Here is a 22628-nt window from a genome sequence, read left to right as displayed (position 1 = left end):
GCATTTCGGAGGTTCCCCTCCATCTTTCGGGCTCCAGAATGCTAAGATGAGTCTCTGTCCACAGCCACTGCCCCCATCTCTGTTTCCTGGGCCCGCAGCCACTGCACTGTCAGCTCAAACTGTGTGGAATCGCTCCCTCTGTGCCCAGTGGTGGGCTCAGGGGTCTCTGGGTGATTCTCTGTAGCCTCTTCCAGTTCAGTGTTCCTGCTCCCTAGGTGAGGAGGCCCCAGTGGATGGAGGCTGGGCACCCCTCTCATCTGTTTCTGGGGGGAGGGAGGGAAGGAGAGAGGGGCAGTTGGGGGTGAGGGGGACAGGGGAGAGGGGTGGCCTGACAGTTTGGAGTGAGGCCTTTCTCCTTAATTAGACGACCCCCCTCTCAGTCTCCACACCCCCAGCCAGAGTCACCATGGCAACAAGTGGGTGAGCAGATTGCCTGGGGAGGACACCAGGCCTGTGGGTGGTGAGGCAGGAACAGGCAAGGAGCTAATGAGGGGAATGGAGGAAGAAGAGCTACACCGGGCTCAGAGGTAATCCAACTCCTTGGCGCCCCAGCCAGCTGGCTGAGGCTACTGCCGACCCACATGCTTCACATGTGGCCTGGGGTCCTTCTCAGATGAAAGGTCTGACTCTTCAGTGCTCCCATGTGGACAAAAAGGCCACCTTATCCGCTATAGTCCTGTTCCCTATTCAGGCCTAGGCAGTTTGCCCTGTCTCAGCAGGGAGCCAGGTTGCGTGGGTAGTCACAGGGGGCCTTGGAATTGTCACCTATGAAGATGAGAAAGATCCAGGAAGGCCAAGCTTAGGAGTGGGACTTCTTGGAGGTAGGGCATGTAGGGAAAAGGAAGAAATGTTTCAGACCCAGATAACAGTCAGTTGGGAGCCCGGTGGAGACCTTTTGCCCTCCAGATGGGAACCACTCAGAGAGCTTTTGAAAAATACTCCGGCCTGCCTCGCTTCACACCCCACATTGACTATATCTGAATGCTCATACGTGGGACCCACACATCCAGTCTCGCCAAACACCTTGTCCACAGCCAGGTGAAGAACCATCAGCTAAGTTCTATTGCACCATTTTATAGACAGGAAAACTGAGGCTCAGAAAGGGGAGGGTGGGGGAGAAGTTGTCCACATAATAAAGTGACAGAGGGGAAGAGAGGAACTTGAAACCTGCCTTCCTGCCTTTGACTCTAGGGTTCTTGCCACTGAACAATCCTCCCAGCCACGGAACATTCTAAACTCATGGGCAGGACACCGGGCGCGGCTCGGGGGAGAAATGCTGCAGCGATTCAGGCCTGCTTTGGGGTTTCAGGATATTCAAACTTGAGCCCTGGCAGCAAGGGATTCTCCATCGTCCCTGCCCTCTGAGCTGAGGTATTTTAGGCTCTTGAGGTAGCAGCAGGGGATGGGTGAGGTGGGCAGCCTTGACCTGGCACTGCCCTCTTTTCCCCGACTCTGTCGGGCCACTGCTGGGCTCAATCAAGTTCTGGCTGCTACAGCCCAGTTGCTATGGGAACTGGGAGGGGAAGGAAGCAGGGAGTAACTAGAGGGAACACCAATTAACCCAAAAAGGAACCTGGGAAGGCTATTCCCACCCCTCCTCCCAGCAGGGCTGCAGAGCCATCCCTGAAACGGGAAGGGCGATACAGGGGGATCCCCATTCCTCCTGGGCTCTGCAGTTACCAGTTTGGGGAGGAGTGAGAGGACATGGAGGGCCTAACCTTCCGGCTCCTTGGCTTGCAGCCCTGGCCAGGGCATTCTCATCTCTCACTCTCCACTGGCAAGAAGTGCCTGACTTGTCCAGAGTGCTGCGTGCACGCACACTGTCGAACTCCAAATCCGGGACTTGGGGCCACAAATTTTAGAAACAGGAAGCCTTCCTGAGCTCTTTGGCTTTGGGGCTAGAAAATCTTCCAGGGAAGAGAGCTTCAGTTCTTGCCAACCAGGAAGTAAGCAGTTTCCTTCTCGTATTCAAACACGCTTCCTTCCCTCGGGCCTGTTTCTCCTTCCAAATCCTCCCTGTAGACCTTCTCTCCATGGCTGCTTTTCTTCTTAATGTACCCCTGGGACCCTTGGCCAGGAGCTGCAGCCATGGCATTTGGCAGCAAAGCAGTCATCTGGGCTGGGCTTGTCCACAGACACCATAATATGCAGGTAAGCACTCTACCCTCCAGGGAAAAATGATGCCCAGGGAAGGAGGATGGCTTAGCCAAGTCAGACACATGCAGGAAAGTAGCTAGGACCCAGGGTTAGAAGGAAGGTGCCCTGACTGCTAACCTGATGCCTCTTTTCATTGCATCCATCAGCACAACTGGACTTTCAGAGAGTTGAATCAGAACAGGGTAAGGTCAAACTTAGCCTCCTGAACCAGAGGAAAGGAGATCATGAACATAACTCTGGAGACAGCAGCAGTTCCTTGGGACTGGCAGAATACAGCTGGGATTACCGGCATTAAAGGGTAAATCCAGGTGGATGACAGGGCTTTACTTAAGTGGTTGTAAAAAAAATAAGCAACAGCTGTCCTGCTTCTCAGACTGAGCAGTCATGAGTCAAAGTGGCCTGGCCTTAAGGAAAGGCAGGGGAGGTGACTTGAGAGGTAGGTGAGAATCTAGAGCCAGCACAGCTCCAGAGGGCCTCCCAAAAAGTGGCTGTGAGGGTGTGAATGTGAGAAATATATTAAGGAGGCAGGATCTCCTCAAGTGACAGTAGCTGGGTGGGTCAGGCTTGGCCAGAGGTGGTGGTGGTGGTTGTTTTTTAAACTCTTGGTTTATGACTGCTTCAGAATGGAAAGGATCATGACAGTTACCACTCGAGCACCCTAATCTGCTGTTGGAATTTCCACTTGAACATCGCAGCCAAGTGCTAAGCAGCTTCTGACCGTGAACCTTGTCACAGGGAGCTCACTCTGTCCTGGGGCAGCCCATGTCTTCAGACAGCTCTAGCAGGCCAAGAAGTTCTTCCTTCTTTTGAGTTGCGATGATATCTCCCTGTGGCTTCACTCCTGACTCTTACTAGCTCTTCTGGGGTCCTACAAAACAGTTGCCTTCTGGTCACCACTTGCCAACCATGTAGGTATTAGTAGACTTCTCTGAAACCGGTCTGCTCGTTCGTTTGTTAATGCAAATACTACCTGGACATCTTCCGAGTGCCTGGCACTGTGTTGTGAGCTACAGATACTGGAGATGGGTAAGACAAGATTCCTATTTTTCAAGAAGCAGGGGAAGACCCGTATGAATCAATTATTACAAGTCACTGTGATAAGTATCATGGACTTGGTACAGTGGTAGCATGAAGAAAAGAGTGATCAACTGTTTTGAGAGCTGAAGAACAGGAAAACATCTCCACGTGGAGTAAGCTTGAGTTAGGGGCTTGGAAGAAGTGAATCCAGGTGAATTTAGCTGGACAAGGGAGGGAATAAGTGTACTGCCTGTAAAGGTATCAGTAGGCACAAAGGCTGGGAGGTGTGAAATAGTGCTGGGTTCAGGTACTGTATATAGTTGTTCAGCATAGTGAAAGGGTGCAAAGGGGGACACAATGGGGATGAGGCTACAGAGGAAGGTCACGGCCATAACATAATATGCTCTGGATGCTGAGGAGGATCTGGGCTTCAACATACAGGGAATGGAGAGCCTCTAATGGGTTTTAAAACAACTCTGTGGTGACTTTTTCCGATTTCTGTCTGAAAGTGGATGATGGCATAGGCATCAATACTGGAGGTAGGGAAATCAGTCAGGAGACTATTGCAACAATCTGAGAGAAGAACATCTCGACATAGGCAGCGGCAGCAGAATTAAGAAACAGAGAAGGAGCTGGTGGTGTGGCATGATGGGTTAAGCCTCGACCTGTGACACTACCATCCCATGTGGGTACCAGTTCATGTCCTGGCTGCTCTGCTTCAGATACAGCTCCCTACTGATACACTTGGAAAGACCTCAATGGAGTTCCAAACTCCTGGCTTAGGCTTGGCCTGGCCCAGCCCTGCCCATAGTGGCCATTTGGAGAGTGACCCAGTGGATGGAAGACCTTTCTCTCTTCCTCCTCTCTCTCCCCCTCCGCCTCTGTAACTTTGCTTTACAAACAAACAAATAAATAAATAGGGGCCAGTGCCGTGGCTCACTTGGTTAATCCTCTGCCTGCAGCGCTGGCATCCCATATGGGCGCCGGGTTCTAGTCCCGGCTGTTCCTCTTCCAGTCCAGCTCTCTGCTGTGGCTGGGAGGGCAGTGGAGGATGGCCCAAGTACTTGGACCTTGCACCCGCATGAGAGACCAGGAAGAAGCAACTGACTCCTGGCTCTGGATCAGCGCAGTGCACCAGATGCAGCGCGCCGGCCTCAATGGCCATTGGGGGGTGAACTAAGGAAGACCTTTCTCTCTGTCTTTCTCTCTCACTGTCTATAACTCTACCTTTCAAATAAATAAAAAATAAAAAAATAATTCTTAAGAAAAGAGAAATGGGGAAGAGGGGTGGATGTGAGAAAGATATCAAGGAGGCAGAATCAATAGGGTTTGGGGAATTAGGGACAGAAAGGGATCTGGGATGACTTCCAGGCTTCTGGCTTTGGTGGCTGGATGAATAATAGCTTCATCTATTAAGGAAGGGAAAACAGGAGGAGGTGTAGATTTGGGGGTGAAGGGGATGAGTTCAGTTTTGAGTTATGTTCATTTGGAGGTATATGCGTATATGTGGGTCAGCTAGCAGGAAATGTCAAGGAGGCAGTTGAATAATACTATGCTCAGAAGGAGGGTGTGGATAAAGGGTTGGAAGCCATCAAGGGTTAGGGGGCTACAAGTTAGGTACGGACATATGGCTTACATTGACCAATGAAGTATGAGTTGAATTGACATGGATCACTTGTGTGGAGAAAGGTTCATTGTTGATGTATGATTTGCCCTATTCTATTCCCTCTGGCTGCTGCGGTGTTGAGTTGGACCCTCTACTACCTTGGGTTTTTAATGGGTTTCATGAACAAATGCTCCCTACTGACCTGTTTTGGATGTGTATTGGGAGCAAGAAATAACCATTTTTGTGTGTTTTTGTTACCACATCACAACCTGGCTCACTCTTATATAGTGAGGTGTAAGCACACATGGAGGTGCTTGCCAAGTCCTTGTAAACCAGGCTTCCAGAAACTAGCCCATATTGGAGCAATGTGGATAGTTCCAAAATAGAAAATAATGGGTTATGAATGTGTTTTCATGTAATTTAGAATTCTGATGAAGAAATAGATTATGTCTTCGCCAAAAGTCATAGAAAACTAAGCAAATAGAAAAAAGAGGCAATTGTTAACTCCAGGAAAACAAGTTGACAAAGGAAAGAAATATAATTACAGAATTCTACACTATTCAGCTGTAAATAACATTTATAATCCTAGTAATGTAAACATGGAATACTGTTAAAAACCAGAAACTGAGATATGCCAATCCAGAGTGTATGAGGAGGGGAAGCATGTGTACATGCAGAGTGCCACTGGTAGCAAGAGAGCTAAACCTTCCTCTAATCAAATAAAAAAGTGAAGAGATATTTCAAACAGAAAAATCAGGAAATAAAATATCGGTATGCCACTTATAAATGTAGAGGAAGTAACTTAAAAGAATTGGAAGTATTTAACTCTGAAGAAGGAGGCTCAGGGGCAGAGCAGAGGGCTACTATTTTAATGATAAGTCTTGAGATCTATATGTATCATTTATAATATATACATAGGGATGTTGTGGTGCAGTGGATTAAGCTACTGCTTGCAATGCTGGCATCCCATATCAGAATGTCACTTCATGTCCTGCTGCTGGCTTCCCATCCAGCTTCCTGCTAATATACCTGAGAAAGCAGCTTATTTTTATCTATTTTAAAGGCAGAGTGATTGAGGGGGTGAAAGGGGAGAGAGAGAGAGAGAGAGATAGGTCTTCCATCTGCTGGTTCACTCCCTAAATGGTCACAATGGCTGGAGTTGGGCAAGATCAAATCCAGAATCCTGGAACTCCATCCAGATCTCCCACGTGTGTGGCAGGGGCCCAAGTACTGGGGCCATCTTCTGCTGCTTTCCAAGGCACATTAGCAGGGAGCTGGATTGGAAGCGGAGCAGTCCTGGCCTCCAACTGGTGCTCTGCTATGGGAGTGCCAGCATCACAAGTGGTAGCTTAACCCACTGTGCCACAATGCCAGCCCCAATAAATCTATCTTTAAGAAAAAGAATATATCTTAAAGGATATGTACAAGCTACCAAGATGCATTTGTTTGACATTCTATCTATACATACATACACACACATATACACATGGTCAGATATTTAAAACAGAAAAATCAAGAAATAACAATATTGGCATGTCATTTATAAATGTGGAAGTAAATATTAGAAGAAATGGCAAGAAAATTTCAAGTGTTTAAAGAGTGAGGTTCAGAGATATGTTTTTGTATGTGTATGTAGATATGTAGCTTGTAAATCAGTAAAAATTATGGAATATATTGCTTTGATAAAACCAAAAATTAAAAACAAGGTGATAAGCAACCATGAACCTCACAAAGAAGCAAAACAAAATCCCCAAGACGTGACCTGACAAACCTTGCTGGACTCCATCTACACTGTCCTGCCCCATGGCCCCAGGCCCTTCACTGCCCTGCCCTGGATCATCTACTCTATCACGACTGTCTAGGATGTAGACATGGGTAAGGCAAGCTAATAAGCCAACTGAGCTAATGGGGGCTGGGGTGGGGGTCCCATAGCAAGTGAGAGGAACTGAGATGCAGAGAAGAGAGCTTTGGGAGCTTCTGCACATAATGGCTATGCAGGTCACAACAGGAATGATGCCAGTGTGACACTGACCACCGTATCTTCCTTTGTTCTGCACATACTCTGGTCTCCCAGGCACACCTGTTAGCTACACAGAACTAGTCTTGTGCCCAGGCTTGGTCAGCAATCTCTAGCCTTCTGCAGGGGTCACTGTGAAGGCAGCTCTCTGCCCCTGTATCTCCTCCTCCAAATGCTGTGCCTTGCTGGATAGATGGGCAGCTGCAGAGAACAAAGACCTCATCAAAGATGACCGTGGGCTGTGCTTGGTCTCTAGTGATGAGGTAAATCAAGGACTTTGGAGTCCTTCCATCTCCTCCTCTGTCTCTACCCTCCCCTATCTAAGCATATCTGTATTCTCAATCACTAGAATCTCTCTAGTTGCCTTCTGGCTCCTAATTACCCATCTCCACCTAAGACACTTCACCTCTTGCTCCCAAATCAGCTTTTCCTACTCCTAAGCAGCCCACCTCAGCAGTTTGAGTCTCATTTGAGCATGAAACAATCAATTGGATTAAATACATCTAATGAAGTCAAGAATAATAATAGCCACCATTTAGTAAGTGCTTTCTGTATGCTGGGCTTGGTCCTGATCAGTTGACCCTGACCTTTATTAACTTATCAAATCCCCAAATCCCTTGATGTAGAGACACATCTTTACAGGTGAGGACAGTGAGGGTCAAAAAGTTTAAATAACTTTCCTAATATCCATAGCCAACAACAGCAACAACAATGATAGCAGTGGTTAGCATTTGCTGAGCACCTTTCATCTTGTGGGCTCTGTGCTCTTAGGAGATTTCCATGTGTTATATCATTTATACTTCATGATGACCCTGGCTCCTTGGTTTCAAAGGTGAGGAAGGTGAGATTCCGAGGGATATTAAAGAATATGTTCAAGGTCTTAATAACTGTTCTACAAGAGAAGACAGATTTCAAACTGGAAATTGAAGTCATGTTTCCTGAACTTCAGTGCCCAAGTTCCTGTACACCATCCTGCCCTTGGGATGGCCTCTTCAATGTACTACCACAACTGAAGCTTGTTACTCAAACAAACCTCTTTTTGATGGAATTTCAGGTCACGGTGGGGAAATATTTCTAGGTTTTCATGGTGGGGGGCTGTTTTTCTAAAATCAATCTACTCAGTTAATTCTCTATATGAGTAAGGTATTCTGTATTGAGTAGATGTGAGGGAAGGAGCACTTAGATAATAGGGGCTACAAATGATCATTTCCATTCCTCTGTCAGTGCAGTCTTTATCCGCTTCTCACACACACACACACACACACACTGCTTTGCTTCTTCCACACCACTAACTTCCTACCCACAGCCCAAGGCTCACTATTGCTGCTCTGATCTTTGGCAACTGGTTGAAAGGAAGGTAGCTATCTGAGGCACAAAGGTTTTATTAGGGCTTCTGGAACAGCCTTGCTCTGGATAACTCTGATGCTGGAGTCTAATCCTTCATTAAAGTCTCAGGGAAGCCATTTACTCTACCTAATTTCTCATTCTTCCCCCCATCCTCACTTACTCCATCAATGCTCTTCACCAAGAAGCCACTGATCCAGTCAGATGGAGCCTTAGTCAGATCCGGGTTCAGATTCTGACTCTGCCACTAGCTAGCTCTGTGGATTTGGATGTCAGCTGTAAAGAAGGAATTCTGTCGCTATTGCAATGTGACTGCCAGTCAAGCACTTTTCCTCTCTGGGCCTCTGTTTGAATCCAAGAAAAAAGCCACTGGGGAGGCAGCACGTATGACATGGTCAAATACCTTTAAACTCAAACAGTCCTGCAGTCACAATCCCAGGTCTGCTCTGTCAATTATATAACCTTAGGCAAGAAACTTGACTTCCTTGATCCATGCTTTCCTCCTTCTTCAAAATGGAAAGAATAAAAGGACCTACCCTTATGTTTCTGTAAATGGTATCTGTAAAGCAACTGGCACAAAGCTTTACCTATGGCATAATTACACCAACACAGATTGCGGACTCTCATTGTCTGCCGGAATTCAAATCCCAGCTCCAATTCCTACCAGCTGGATAACCTTGAGCTAGTCATTTAACCTCTCTGAGCCTGTCTCATCCTCTGTAAAATGGAGATAGTATGAATGTATTTCATAAGGCAGATGTAAGAATGAAATAAGCTAAAGTACATGAAGTGCCGTAAAGTTCCCTTCTTTGCTGTTCCCTCCTTTTAGCTCTTAAAACATCAATAACAAATGAAGAAAAACTCTGCCACAAACGTGACTGAAGAAAGGTTAATGTCATTAATACATATAAAAGAGAACATATAAATCAAAAAGAAAAATTAAAAAAGCGCAAACAGAAAATTCACAGAAGAGGCAAAACAAATAGGCCATAAATAAGAAAAACAAATGTCTGACCTAAGGAATGCAAATGGAAAGCCAGCGTCAGAACATTTTTCAACTACCAAATTAGTAAAGCTTTGAAGACATGATACTCAGTATGGAAAAGTGTGGTAAATTAATCTCACACTTTTAGAGAGGATATAAACGGGAATAATTTAGTAATTTGAAAGAAATTTGGTAATGTATGTGAAGAGCCTTTAAAAAGTGAATACTCTTTGCTTCTGTAAGCCTACTTCCAAAACTTCATCCTGCAGAATTAATGTTGATGCTCTCATTTGTATGCAAAAGCAAGAAAATGTCATTTTGTGTGTAGATGTTTATGTAAGCCTACAAAGAGAGGTAGAAGAATATATATCAAATTGTTAACATCAGTGGCCTCGGGGCAGTAGGACTGGGAGGGGAGTGAATAGGAAGATTATTAATGTTTTCTTTATAAACCTCTGTATTGTTAGATTTGCTACAATGAACATGCATTATTTTGTGATTTAAAAACCTCAGCAAAGTAGAGAAATAAAAAAAATGATTGCGATAGCATTTAGTAGTAAAAAAGAATATGATCTGCCATAAATTTATGAACAAAGGTATTCATCACAGCATTATCTATAATAGCGAAAAGTTGAAAGTAATGTAAATATCTAACAATAGGAGGCCAGTTAAATAAATTATATTATATTCATATGATTTTTATTATATTATGATTCATATATATTTATTTGTACATTCATCAATAATGGTATTTATAAATACTTAGCTACATGGAAGTGTACTCAATGTAACAACAAGTTAAAAATAGCAAGGTAAAAAAGTGGATGATTTCACCTATGTAAAAATGTATAGTCACACTCATCAGGATGGCTATAATTAAAAACAAACAAACAAACAAAACCCAGAAAATATTAAGCGCTGGCCAGGATGTGGAGAAATTAGAATCCTGGTGCATCTCAATATATATGTTAAATGTAATGTAATATAAAATGATGCAACCACTGTGGGAAACAAGGTGGTACTTTCTCAAAAAACTAAACATAGGGGTAAATGTTTGATGCTGCAGTTAAAAGGAGCCTAACTCCATATTTGAATTCCTAGGTTCAAGTCCCAGTTCTGCTTCTGATTCCAATTTCCTGCTAATGCACATCTTAAGAGGCAGTGAGTGATGGCTCAAGTGGTTAGGTTCTTGCCACCCATATGGGAGATCTGAATTGAGTTCCTGGCTCCTGGCTTCAGCCTGGCCCAGCCCTGGCTTTTGAGGGCATTTGGGGAGTGAGCCAGTGGATGAGGGAGATCTCTCTGCCTGTCTACCTCTATGCCTTTAAAGTAAATTAAACAAGCACAGCCGGCGCAGTGGCTCACTAGGTTAATCCTCCGCCTTGCGGCGCTGGCACACCGGGTTCTAGTCCCGGTCGGGGCGCCGGATTCTGTCCCGGTTGCCCCTCTTCCAGGCCAGCAGACCAGCTCTCTGCTGTGGCCAGGGAATGCAGTGGAGGATGGCCCAAATACTTGGGCCCTGCACCCCATGGGAGACCAGGAGAAGTACCTGGCTCCTGGCTCCTGCCATAGGATCAGCGCGGTGCACTGGCCACAGCGCACTGGCCGTGGCGGCCATTGGAGGGTGAACCAACGGCAAAGGAAGACCTTTCTCTCTGTCTCTCTTTCTCACTGTCCACTCTGCCTGTCAAAAAATTTAAAAAAATAAGTTAAACAAGCAATATTTAAAGATTTACTCTATTTATTTGAAAGATAAAGTGACAGAGAGAGGGAGAGATAGAGATTGATTTACCCCAAATGGCTTCAGGATGAAGCCAGGAGCCAGGAACTCTATCCAGTCCTCTCACTTGGGAGGAAAGGTGCCAAGCACTTGGGCCATCATCCACTGCTTTCCCCAGTGCATCAGCAGGGAGCTGGACTGGAAGCAGAGCAGCTGGGATTCGAACCAGCACTCCGATATGGGATGCTGGCATTGCAGGTGGTTTAACCCACTGTGCCCAAATGCTGGCCTCATAAAAAAACTTTTTTTAAAGTTAAACATAGAATTACCACATTATCTAGCAATTCCACTTCTGAGTGTACACCCAAAAGACGTGAAAGCAGAGGCTCAGACACATTCTTGTACATCAATGTTCTCTGCAACATTACTCAGAATAGCCAAAAGGTGTAAACAACTCAAATGTCCACCAAGAAATGACTGGATGAACAAAATGAGGTGTGTACATGTAATGTAATATCGTACAACCACAGAAAGAAATGAAGTACTGATACATGCTACAATATGGATGAATCTTGAAAACATCAAGATAAGTGAAATAAGCCAGACACAAATGGACAAATAGCATATGACTTCACTTATATGAGAAGTACCTATAATAGTGTAATTCATAGATACAGGAAGTAGAAAAGTAGTTACCAGGGGCTGGAGGGAAAGAAGAGCAGGGAGTTATTGTCTACTGGGTGCAGTTTCTGTTTGGGAAGATGAAAATGTCTTAGAAGTGGACAGTGGTGATGGCTGTACAACACTGCAAGTGCACTTAATGTCACCTTCTCTGTGCACTTAAAAATGGTTAAAATGGTAAAAAACATTTACACATATAAAAAAGATTCTGAGTCTATAATAATTCTGAAGGATTAGCTGGGATTGAAGCTTCAGTTAAGTTCAACAATAAACAGTCATGCTCACTGTTCACATATCAGCTAGGTAACCATGCTAGCTACTTAAACTCAAGTAAGACAAGAAACACTGGGTAATACCCACTACTACCACGTGTCCCTCTAGAGGCAGAACGTAGTGGGTTGGCACTTCCTTCAAACTCCAAAAGAAGCCTAGGTACCCAATGCCAAAGGCTTACCCAGGTCTCAGCAGGCTCTGGGGTATTCCCTTTCCCTTCCAGCTCTACCAGCATGTGCTTGGCAGGGCTCAGGCTTGCGTTAGGCCTGCTTGAGATACCCTCCCTCCTCCTGTCCTGGTTGATTCCTCCAGCACATTGAGGCTAAGAAGATGCCAGAGATACAAGGGTACTTCAAAAAATTTGTGGAAAATATAACTAAAAGATGAGTTTATTTTGGTGCAAACATGTTTTAAGTTCCATTTTCCATGAGTTTGCTGAAGTGGCAATATATCTTCTCTCTAGGCAAGAGGAGCCCAGTTCCTCTCATCTCTTTTGCAAAACCAGAAGGAGGAGGAGGGGAAGAAACACCTTCCTTACTCTCATCCTCCTGTTGGCATCCCAGAGGATATGAGTGACTGCCACCAGATCTCAAGGCTAAGGCTGGGATGTTGAACCAAAAAGAAGTTGGTGGGTCCTCGCTCTGGATCCGAGCCAATCTAAACTTCCAAAAGGATCTGCCAGGGTTCCTCTCCAGTCAGCCCGGCTTCTAACACCAGCAGTTCAGTAGCCAGCTGGGCACTGCCTCTGACAGGTGGAGGAGATTATTAGCATTTTCTTTATACATGTGTGCACTGGAAAAAGAACAGACAGACCTGGGTCTGGATCCTCCCACCTTTCAGCTGTGTGGCCTGGGTAGATCATTTCCTCTCACTGAGCCAAAGTTGTCTCATTTGTAAAATGGGAACAATAGTATTTGCCTGCTAGAATGACTGTCCGGATTCAATGAGTTCATAAACATATATCAAGTCCCTGGCATCTCCTAGGCATTCAAAAGCTTGCCATTTTCTTTGTCTCTTTACTTTTCTCATCCCTTTCTTCTTTGGAACTGGTTTCCCTCATCTTCTGGCCCAGAGATTTGTGGCTCAGGTTCAGGCTCCATTCTCCAAATTCCATTCTGGTTGGAGCTGTGGCCATGGCAGCCCCTGTCGCTCCAAAGTAACTCCTTCTCTTCCCAGAGCCAGCTTTAGCTTAGCTGATATCTTTGCTGCCTCCCCCTCTAAGTACCTACCTGGTTCAATAACTCAAAAATTCAGGCTTTTCTGAGCTCTCTCTTAATGTGCAGAGAGAAAAGGCTGGTCCAGCAGCCCTGGTCACCTGCACACACCCAGTTCAGTGTACCTGTAACCACAGGAACCCAGACGTACCCATTCCCCAGAGACCTCCCAGGCTAGCATTGGATAATGGTGCTTTTAAGGGTTCGGGTACATCCAGAGCCCTCAGAAGCAGAAGCCTCACCCTCACCCTCACCCCCTGCTTTCAGCAAACAGCTGCAATGTGCAATCAGCATGTGGCTGAGGAGATGAGCAGACGAGGGCAGGTTTGATGCCCAGTCTGCATAGGCACACAGCAGGTAAACAGCTGCCGGGGGTGGCAGCACAAAAGAATTGCCCCGAGGGAAAAGTTGTTCTAGGGCAAACTGCCACCCCTGAGTCTGAGGCATTACCTACTTTCCCATCGACACACCAAAGAGTGGGTGTGCCCTTTCCCTGAGGTACTGATGTTTGCCGAGGGGACCGGCACGCACCCTCAAGGCTTAGATGCTCTCATGCTTGGGCTGCGTTTGTTCAAGGATCCTTGACCTTCTTTGGATGTCAGCCACACCTGCTGTCTTCCCTTCCCCTATCCCCCCACTTGGACTATGTTCAGCAGACTTTGCCAGCCAGGCCATGATATTGGGTGGGAGGCTGCTGGGCTCCCTTTCCTCCTCTAATCCCCCCACCCCCACTTTCAGGAGATACCAGTATATCCTTCCTGGAGGTTCCCGTTGCTATGGTGACTATAGTAGTCAGGCACCAGCCTGCGGGAAGGATGGGAAGTAGCCATGAAGATTGGGGGATGTGTGTCTGGTGTGTGTGTGTGTGTGTGTGTGTGTGTGTCTGTGTCTGTGTCTGTGTCTCGGTGTGTGCATGCACGGACGCACACACACATGTCTACCCTGGATGGGAAGGAGAAAAGGGAAGGCAGAGAGAGAGTACAGAAGGAACAGGGTAGAAAGGGGGAAAGGGGGCAGAACAAGAGAGGTCTGGAAGATGAAACGGGGATAGGAGGAGAGATGGGGGACACTGGGAAGTCAACTGTAAGGAGGGTAAAGGGGTGAGGGGGTACGGAGGCATGAAGAACAAGAGGGGTGAAGGACAGAGGTCAGAAGAGAGTTGGGGGGGCCGGCGCCATGGCTCACTTGGTTAATCCTCTGCCTGCAGCGCTGGCATCCCATACGGGCGCCGGGTTCTAGTACCGGCTGCTCCTCTTCCAGGCCAGCTCTCTGCTGTGGTCCAGGAAGGCAGTGGAGGATGGCCCAAGTGCTTGGGTGCCTGCACCCGCGTGGGAGACCAGGAGGAAGCACCTGGTTCCTGGCTTCGGATTGGTGCAGCGCCGGCCATAGTGGCCATTTGGGTGTTGAACCAACAGAAGGAAGACTTTTCTCTCTGTCTCTCTCTCACTGTCTAACTCTGCCAAATAAATAAAAAAAGAAGAGGGTTGGGAACTGGGGTAAAGGCTGGGAGGACTGTGACGTGGGAGATGGGAGGGAAGGGCAGTGGAGTGGGATAGGAGAGCTGGCTGTTAGGTGAGGGTGGGGAGGAAAGGGTTGATGTGACGGGGAGGTAACTGTCCGGAGACGTAGGTATAGGGATATGGCTACACACTGGGGTGCGAAGTGTGGTCTGGGGAGGTTCTAGGGGGATAAACAGACAATTGGGAAGGTTATGGGGTTGGTAGGTGGATGAGGGGTGTTAGAGATGGACTACAATGTGGAAGGAACATGGGGATTGTGGGGGTGATGGGGCTGGAGGGGTGTGAGCAACACGAGGCCGCTTTCCCATTCCCAGCCTTTCCGCTGCTAGCCTTAATTCACTATGTTCTTGTCCTCACTATAAACCTCTTGTCTGTCCCTGTTCCAGGATTCCCTGTTCCTGCCCCTTCTGAGAACCCCATGTTGGCATTCTCTGATGATGAGGAGATGAGCTTCTGCGGCTCTGGAGGCCCATCCCCCAGGGCAGGCTTTGTCATGGCTCCCAGGTGGCTGCTTATTGACTGTCTCTTCTTCTTCCACCCTCAAAATAGGGACCAGGGCAGCCTTTCTGGCTACAAGAGCCCTGGGTCTGGAAAGCTGTCTGCAGGGTACTGTGCTCTCCTTGCCAGCCTGGGTGACAACAGGGAGCACTGGGCAACTTGGGGCACCTGACCTTTGCCTAATACCCTGAGTTCCCAGTTCTCAGCAACCCCCAAACCCAGCATTAGCCCCGGAGTCCTGCTTGGCAGGAAAGCTGTGGCAGGTGGGAGGAGAGAGGAAGGCAGTGAGGCAGAAACAGCTGCCAGCCGGAGTGGAGGAAGAGCAGGCCCCCAGCGGGTACGGGCAGAAGGCGAGGCACTGGCTCTGGCAGCCCCCCACCCTTTCCCGTGTGTGGGTGTTAGGCTCAACCGCCTTCCCCAGCCCTCCCTATGCAATGCTGCTGTTCAGGGAGCAGACTCTGCTCACAGGCCTAAACTCTGAGGCAGAAGGAGACCACACAGGTCGCCTGGTCCAACTCTCCCCATCATCTGGTGTTAGAGTCACCTCCACGGCATTTCCCCCAGGGGTCCATTTGGATCGGGCTTAGACATTTCCTGGGAGCAGAAGCTCACCTCCTGTTAAGGCAGTTGCTCTCTTCTTTGGAAAGAAAAAAACTGTCAACCCAGCAACCCGGATGTGCCAGGCCTAGGTGTTGTACAGACTTCTCATTAATAATAATCTCACATGGCTGTTAGGATAGGGTAGCCCCATTTTACACATGAGAAAAACAAGGCTCAGAGAGTGGACTCCATAGGTTAAGGTCACTCGGCAATAAATAAAAGCTAGCTTAGAACCTAGAACTTTCTACCTACATAGGCACAGAGTAGGATATGCTTCCTCTTTAGACCCCTGACAACTCCTCTGAGGTGTGGAGACAGAGACACCGTCCTCTCGAGTCTCTTCTCCAGGTGAAACAGTTCCTTTGACTCTATCTGATTGAACTGGGGTTCCAGCTCCCTCCTTCCTTGGTCAGTGTGAGACCCAGAACCAAACACATAGTCTGCCAGGTGGGTTTGGGCCAGGCCAGAGTAGCACACAACCATCAACATCCTTCCTGGGGCTAACCTTAGTTGATGCAACCCGGCAGCCAGTACCAATGCTGAGAATCATCCTTCCCTGAATCATCCTAGCCCCTCTTGGATCAGGAGCTACGAGAGTGGAAGCTAGGGATTTGCTCCCATCTCTATCACTCCTCTCGGTCTGAATGCAGTGAATCGGGAGCAAGAAAGAGGTGAAGGTGGAGGAAGAGGCCATTAGAACCAAGCAAGTCTACAGCATAACTAGGAGGATGAAAAGTTGTGGGGCATGAGGTGGTCATCTAGTAACCCTTGGCAGGAGCAGGGCAGAGGGGGAGTAAGACTTGGGGGGGGTGTATGGGGAGATAAGGGCTTGGTGGGGCATGGCCCCAGGGGTTGGGAGAGGCAAGGGTTGGGATGCATATGGCCCTGCCTAGGTTAACATCGCTGTGCTGAGAGAGAGGAAGTCAGTCGCACATTAAGGAAATGTTGCAGCTGGTACTAAATTGGGAGGTGTCACAGGCAGCAGTGAGGACAGGTAGGATTCTTGGGGCCCTGTGTGGCCAGAAACAGGGGCAGACATTGCAAAAGAAAAGAGCCGGGTTTCTGGGGCCGCCTAGGAAGGATGTGACCAAACCATTCACCATAGGGCTCTGGAGGCGAGGGAGGGCCTCCAGGCTTGGTTTCCTGAAGTAAAGGAAGCCTCCTCATTCTGGGCTGGGACTTTGGGTCTCCCCTTAGGAGAAGCTCTAATAGTGGGAATCATTTCCCAAGGATCCCAATCTGGGTGGAAGCAAAGAGGGCCTACAAGGGAGGTAACGTGAAGGATTGCAGAGACAGGCTGGGAGCAGGGCTGTCTTTCCCCGTAGTGCCCATAATACAGCTGGCTTAGAGAGCCCTCGGGGCCTCAGTTGAAGAAAGAGAGAGTACTGGGAGAGGTAGGAAAGACCGGAAGAGAGCTATGGAGCTGGCACTGCCCTTCTGCCAGCACAGCTGGCAGCAAGAGGGCAGGAGTTCGCTTGCTCACAGGAGAGAGAGGCAAGGAGACAAAGGAGAGGAGGGAGGGCCATAGGGAACTTGACGGAAGGCCGTGACAATAAGCAGGAGCTTAGCATCAGAACATGCCATTTGGAGCCTCAGCACTCCTGCTCTCATTAACTGAGTGACCTTAAGGCTAACTGCCTGACCTCCCCCCTTCCCTGCACCTCAGTCTCCTTGTCTGGAAAGTGGGAATGATGGTGCTAGTATTACCGACCTCCCTGGGCAGTTGTGATCTCAAAATATACGTGAGAGGGCTTGAAAACCCCAAGCCTTACATCAATGTCAGATGTTCACATTTCTGTTACAAAATACTATCAGCTACCTCTTCCCACTCAGACCTCACAGAAGATCCAGGACACAGAAAGAGAGCAAGGATTATTGTCCCTGTTTGACAAATGAGGAAACGAAACGTGTAAGAGGAGTGAAGCGACTTGCCCAAGGTCACACTGTTAACAAGTCATAGAAGTGATAAGGCCTCTTGAATCGGAGAGATCCGTTGTCTTTCTCCTATATCACAACTGCTTGGGAAACAAGCAATCAATGTGAGGGGCTGTAATCAGTCAGAGCTTGGCGCCAGCTATCACATGGAGAAAACCCTATGGGAAAGTTGTGGCATGGCTTTCATTCATGTTGGTGATTGAGAGGAAAACAAAAAGCTCTTGGGCCCATGGGGTTGGAGGATCTATCCTTTACTCTGTCTGCTAGTGAACCACATCCGTCTGCTCCCATGGAGTGTATATATCTGTATCCCGATATGACAAAATGGGTCCTTCTTCAGGTGGTAATACTTTGCCTGTGTGTCTCTGACACTGTGGGGAGATGTGCATGTGTGTGTGGCATGAGGGCTACTTGTGTGGTTCTGTAGAGTGTGACACTCTCTCTGTATGACTTCCGTAGGTGGTGGTGGTGGTACTTGGCTCTGTGTGTGTGTGCACGTGCACACGCGCGTGTGCATGCATGTGTGTGTCTGTGTGTCTATCTGCCTGTACACCTTTAAGAAGTGGAATATCTCATTTGGTAGTGTGAGTGAGGCAGTGAGTCAGCTGAGGCTGAGGGAGGCGGGAGGGAGACTGCTAGGTTACGAGAACAGGAAAAAGGAGAAGGAGAAAGTGAAGTCAGGAGCAAAGAGCTACCTCTTTCCTCCTCAGTCCTCTACCCCAGATCCCTCTGGAGCCCACCAAGAGCATGGAAGCCTTGCACAAGTCCATGGGGGTCATGCCAGGCATAAAGGGGTACTTTCTTTCCCTCCCCAAAGCCTGGGAAGGAGATGAGCTAGCCTAGGCAAGTGTCTCCCTCTCCAGTTTTTGGTCCCTAGCTCCAGGATGTGTGAGGCCACCACCCCACCTGGTTTCCTTGCCACTTGACCCTTTGACCTTGCTGTTCTCTTTCTTCCCAAAGGCAGGCCACCTGGCCAGGCCAGAAGAGCGGGGCAGTGGCATCAGGTCCAAATGTTTATAGCCCTCACCCACTGGCTGTCCAAAACAGTGCTGCTGCGGGTGAAGAAGTTTCCTAAGGCTCAGTTCTCACAGGCAGGCGGGTCTGCAGCTGCCTCACCTAGCCTCTGGATGCCTGGCTGCTATTCTGGGGTGCTGCCATCCTGGGGCGCTGGGAAGGTACCAACCTTCTGTGGCCCTCCGATGAGCTCCTGTTCCCAGCTCCGTCTTTTGTCAGGGGAGAGCAATCCAGCACGGTCCCTCCTTGGGACAGGCCAGGTACCCCTAGGTTCCACCTGCCTGGGCTCTGGCAGGCCACCTCCAGTCATATGAGGTCAACAGAGTGGTGGGCCCTACTCCCCCCACCCCACCCCGCGCGTGCTCCTCCTCTCACCCATTGGCAGGATCCAAAGGATGAGGATTAAGTCAACAAATATTCTTCCTCTCGCCTTTGGCCTTCCTCCCTCACCAGCCAGTCCCAGGACTTCCAATTTCAGCCCAGGGAAGGAGGAGGGCCCGGCCGGCTGAGGATGAAGGCTAAGGGAACACAATCCCTCCTTCCACCCCTTTGGCAGCCATCGCCCATGAGCCCTCCCTCCTGGTGCAGAGGCGGGACACCCACAAAGTGCCAGGCGGAAGGTCCCCAAACGCAGAATGAACAGAAGTTGACCAGGTGGTTACCTGACCGGAATCCCTGAGGCCCCCTGCGCTGGGGGAGGATCCCGGAGTGGGAACCACCGGGTGAGTGGTGGGCTGGGTGCAGAGGAAGACCTCCTTTTATTCTGGCGGTCCCCACCGCTGCCGCGACCGCCACCACCCAAGTCAGTTTGTTGGGGCCGCAGACGCCAGACCCTACCTTACAGCCTTTCGTGCACGACCGTATTGAGTACTCTTCCGCCTGTAAGTATTTATGCAGCACGAGGTCGAACTCGTCATATTTTTCCTGAGCATGTCGGTCCAGCCGCTGGTACGCCTCGATACAGTTGCGACATGCCTCCCAGGCCCCAGAGCCCGGGCTGGCCACCACGGCCAGCAGGTCCCCCAGCAGGGTGTCCAGACTGCAGTCCAGGCTGTCGGGACGGTCCATGCCCAGCAGCAAGTCCCAAACCGTGTAGGTGTCGCAAAAGGAGAGAGTGAAGTTCCGAAAGTGGCCTTTGAGCAAGTTTTTTTTGGCGGAGGGGAACTCCGGGGTACGGGAAGGGGCGTCAGGGGGCCGCAGAGGGGGGGCCGGGGTTGTCGGTTCGAAAAGTCTCTGCAAAGATTCCAATTTGGTGCAAGCTGCGTCCAGCCCCGTGGGCTCTGGGACGCCGCCGCAGACCGGTCCGGGGCCGGCGGCGGGGGCGGCTTTGGTCAGGTTGCTGTATCGGGGGCCGCAGGTGCCCGGGGACGCGCTGGCCTCGCCGGGCGACGGCGGCGGCAACGGCAGCACCGCGCGAGGAGGCACCGGCTGCCGCTCGCGGCCGGCCCCCCAGGGCGGCCGCATGGCGCTGCTCAGCTCCCTGGCCCGGGGCCGGGCCCCCGCGCACAGCCACAGATGGTCAGCGAGCAGCACGGTGAAGAAGAGCAGGGACGCCAGGGACAGTCGCCATCGCTGCGCCCGCTCGGAGTCGGCGCAAGGTTTGTCGCTTGGCCTGGGAGCCCAGCAGCAGCAGCAGCAGCAGATAGTCAGCGCGGCGGCGTCTTTCCCGGGCCACATCCAAGCGCCCCTGAACATATTTCAGGGGGGTCCGGGCTGGAGGGAGTAGGCAGGAGCGAGGCCGGACGGCCGTCTCGGGCGGGCGGGCTGCGCGCCGCTCGGCGCTCCTCGGCGCCGTCCAGGCTTTACCTCGGTGGATGCATGGTGAGGCAGGCAGGCAGGCCGGCCGGCCGGCCCGGGGCGCCGCTCAGGCCGGAGTCGCAGGGCGCTCTCGTGCCGTCCCCGCGCCCCTCCCGCGCTCCCTCGCTCGCAGCCCGGGCGCCGCCGCCCGGCCCGCTAGGCGCTGCCCGGCGTCCCGGCGGGGGGCGGTGCGGGGCACTGGGGCGGTGGCGGCTGCGGCGGCGGCGCCGCACTCCTCATAGTGTCGGGCCCCTCAGCTGCCCTCGGCTCCGCGCCACTTCACTCCGCGCCGGCGGCCGCCGGGCTCGCACTCTGTTCCGGCCGTCTCGGCTCGGCGCAGCTCTGCGCCCCTCAGCGCCGCCGTGCGGGCCCCGCCGCGGCGCTCCGCTCCGCTCCCCTCCCGCCCGTCCGCCCGCTCGCTCGCTGACCGCTCCGCGCCGCTCCCTGCCTCGCTCGCTCCCTCCTAGGCCGGCGGGCCGGTCCGCTGCTCGGCCCTTCGGGCTTCGCTCCCGCTCCGGTCGTTGGCTGGGGTCGGTCCCGGACCGGCTCCGCTCCGGCTCCGCACCCGCTGCTCCCGGAGTTCCGGCTCGGGCGGGCCACCTGGCTCCCGGCAGCGCCACAGGCACCGGACGCGGACACCGGGCTTTACTTAGTGCGCCTCTCGCTTCCGCCTCTGCTTCGCACCGCTGTGGCGGCCGCCGAGCGGCACGGCCCCGTGGCTCCCGCTGGCTATACCCCCTCAGTCTGTCGCCATCTTCCGCTGTGCGGAGAACACCTTGAGAGCCCGTGTGCGAGTGTGTTTGGGGGGAGCGGGGCGGAGAAAGAGGCACCGAGAGGAGGAGGGAACGGGACTGGGGCCCCGACTGCGCCTGCGCCTCAGGACTCTGCCCCCCCCCCCCCCCAACACACACACCCCACCCCACCCCAGCCCCCGCCGGCCGCAGCCTGTGCTGTTTGGGGATGTTTCCAGTCCACCCCCAACTCCATTCACTTCAGCGCCTCCGTTCATCCGCCCGCTCCCCGCGTGCACACGCCACACGCTGAGTCCCAGGCCCGGGCGCTCCCCCTCCCCCACAAGCCCGGGCGCCCTCCTCCCTCCCCGGGGACGCTCCTGTCTGCTCCCGAGGGCTAAGGGACTTCTGTGGGTGATTGTCGGAGGCAAGAGGCAGCAGACATATCACCCATCACGTCTCCGCTGCCTCCCCGGGTCGCCTCCCCCGTCCCCGTGACTAGGAGACGCTGGAGCCGGCTGCGGAACGGACCAGTCCCGTGTCCCTAACTCTGCTGTCGCCCTCACTGTCCTGCCCGAGGCCAAGGCGGCCCCTGGTGCTGAAGGACAGCTCCCAGCTTAGCTGCCGAAGAGGACTGAGCTTGGAGAGCGACCTGGAGGGGGCACGGCGGTGGACTAAAGATGGGTAGTAGAGCTGGGGTGTCGTTTTTACCCTTAGGAAGATTGCCAGCAGCCTCCCCCCAGCCCCCGTCCTGGCTTCCTGGCTCCCCCTACAGGCTGCTGAGAATAGCTGAGCGAGAGTTAGGGAAGCTGCGCCGCCGGCATGGAACCATGTGCTTGGGGCCCTCACAGAGTCACATGGCACTAGGAACTCGGACATACAAACGTCCTGTCGCGGTGCCGCTAACCTTGTTTGGACTCCACCAAATCTCGGACTGGTCCTGTGGTCTACTTCCTCTCCTCACTGCTTCTGACTCTCAGTCACTCTCACAGTCTCATTTTTTAATCAACCCTTGACAGCAAAAAATAATAATATAGGAAAGAGCCCTGAATGAACACATGCTATTTGCTAAGGTACTGCCATCAGCACTTGCATTGCTCACCTTATCCTCACAGCAACCTTATGAGATAGGGACTACAGTTATCAATATTTACATATGGGGAAGCTGATTAAGTTGCCCGAAGTAACCAGTGCAGCCAAGATAGTTCGAAACCCTGGCAGGCTGGTTCTAAAGCTCTCTAAAGCACTCCAACAAAGCACTGGGAAGCTGAAGGGATGGAAGAAACACTCCTATCTTAAAGGAACGTATAGTTTGTAAGAAGAGACAAGACATACACGTTGAATTGTGGGAAGACTCATGGACTGGAGACTTGAAATCAGCTAGTAGTTCAACCATCGAATAAGCTGTACAGGCTTGGGTGAGCGTTTTTGTTTCTGGGTGTATTAGTTAGCTTTTCATTACTAAGATGATTTCAGTACCCAAGGCAGTGAATGTATAAGGGAAATGGGGTTATATAGC

At 50.8% G+C, this 22628-nt stretch overlaps 1 protein-coding gene across 1 annotated transcript in view; it reads right to left on the bottom strand.

Moving 5' to 3' along the window:
- Positions 1-21227, bottom strand: part of NALF2 (NALCN channel auxiliary factor 2) — a 29693-nt gene extending 8466 nt beyond the window's left edge. Inside the window, exon 1 of the mRNA XM_051827161.2 lies at positions 19419-21227. Within this exon, the coding sequence (XP_051683121.1) occupies positions 19419-20276 (858 nt within the window). The 5' untranslated portion in view covers positions 20277-21227. The remainder of the gene's footprint in view (positions 1-19418) is intronic.
- Positions 21228-22628: the final 1401 nt, after the last annotated feature.

This window comes from Oryctolagus cuniculus, chromosome X (genome assembly GCF_964237555.1).
Source record: "Oryctolagus cuniculus chromosome X, mOryCun1.1, whole genome shotgun sequence".
Lineage (NCBI taxonomy): Eukaryota > Metazoa > Chordata > Mammalia > Lagomorpha > Leporidae > Oryctolagus > Oryctolagus cuniculus.
The sequence above is the reverse complement of the archived record's forward strand: the minus strand, read 5'-3'. Positions and strand labels throughout refer to the sequence as shown.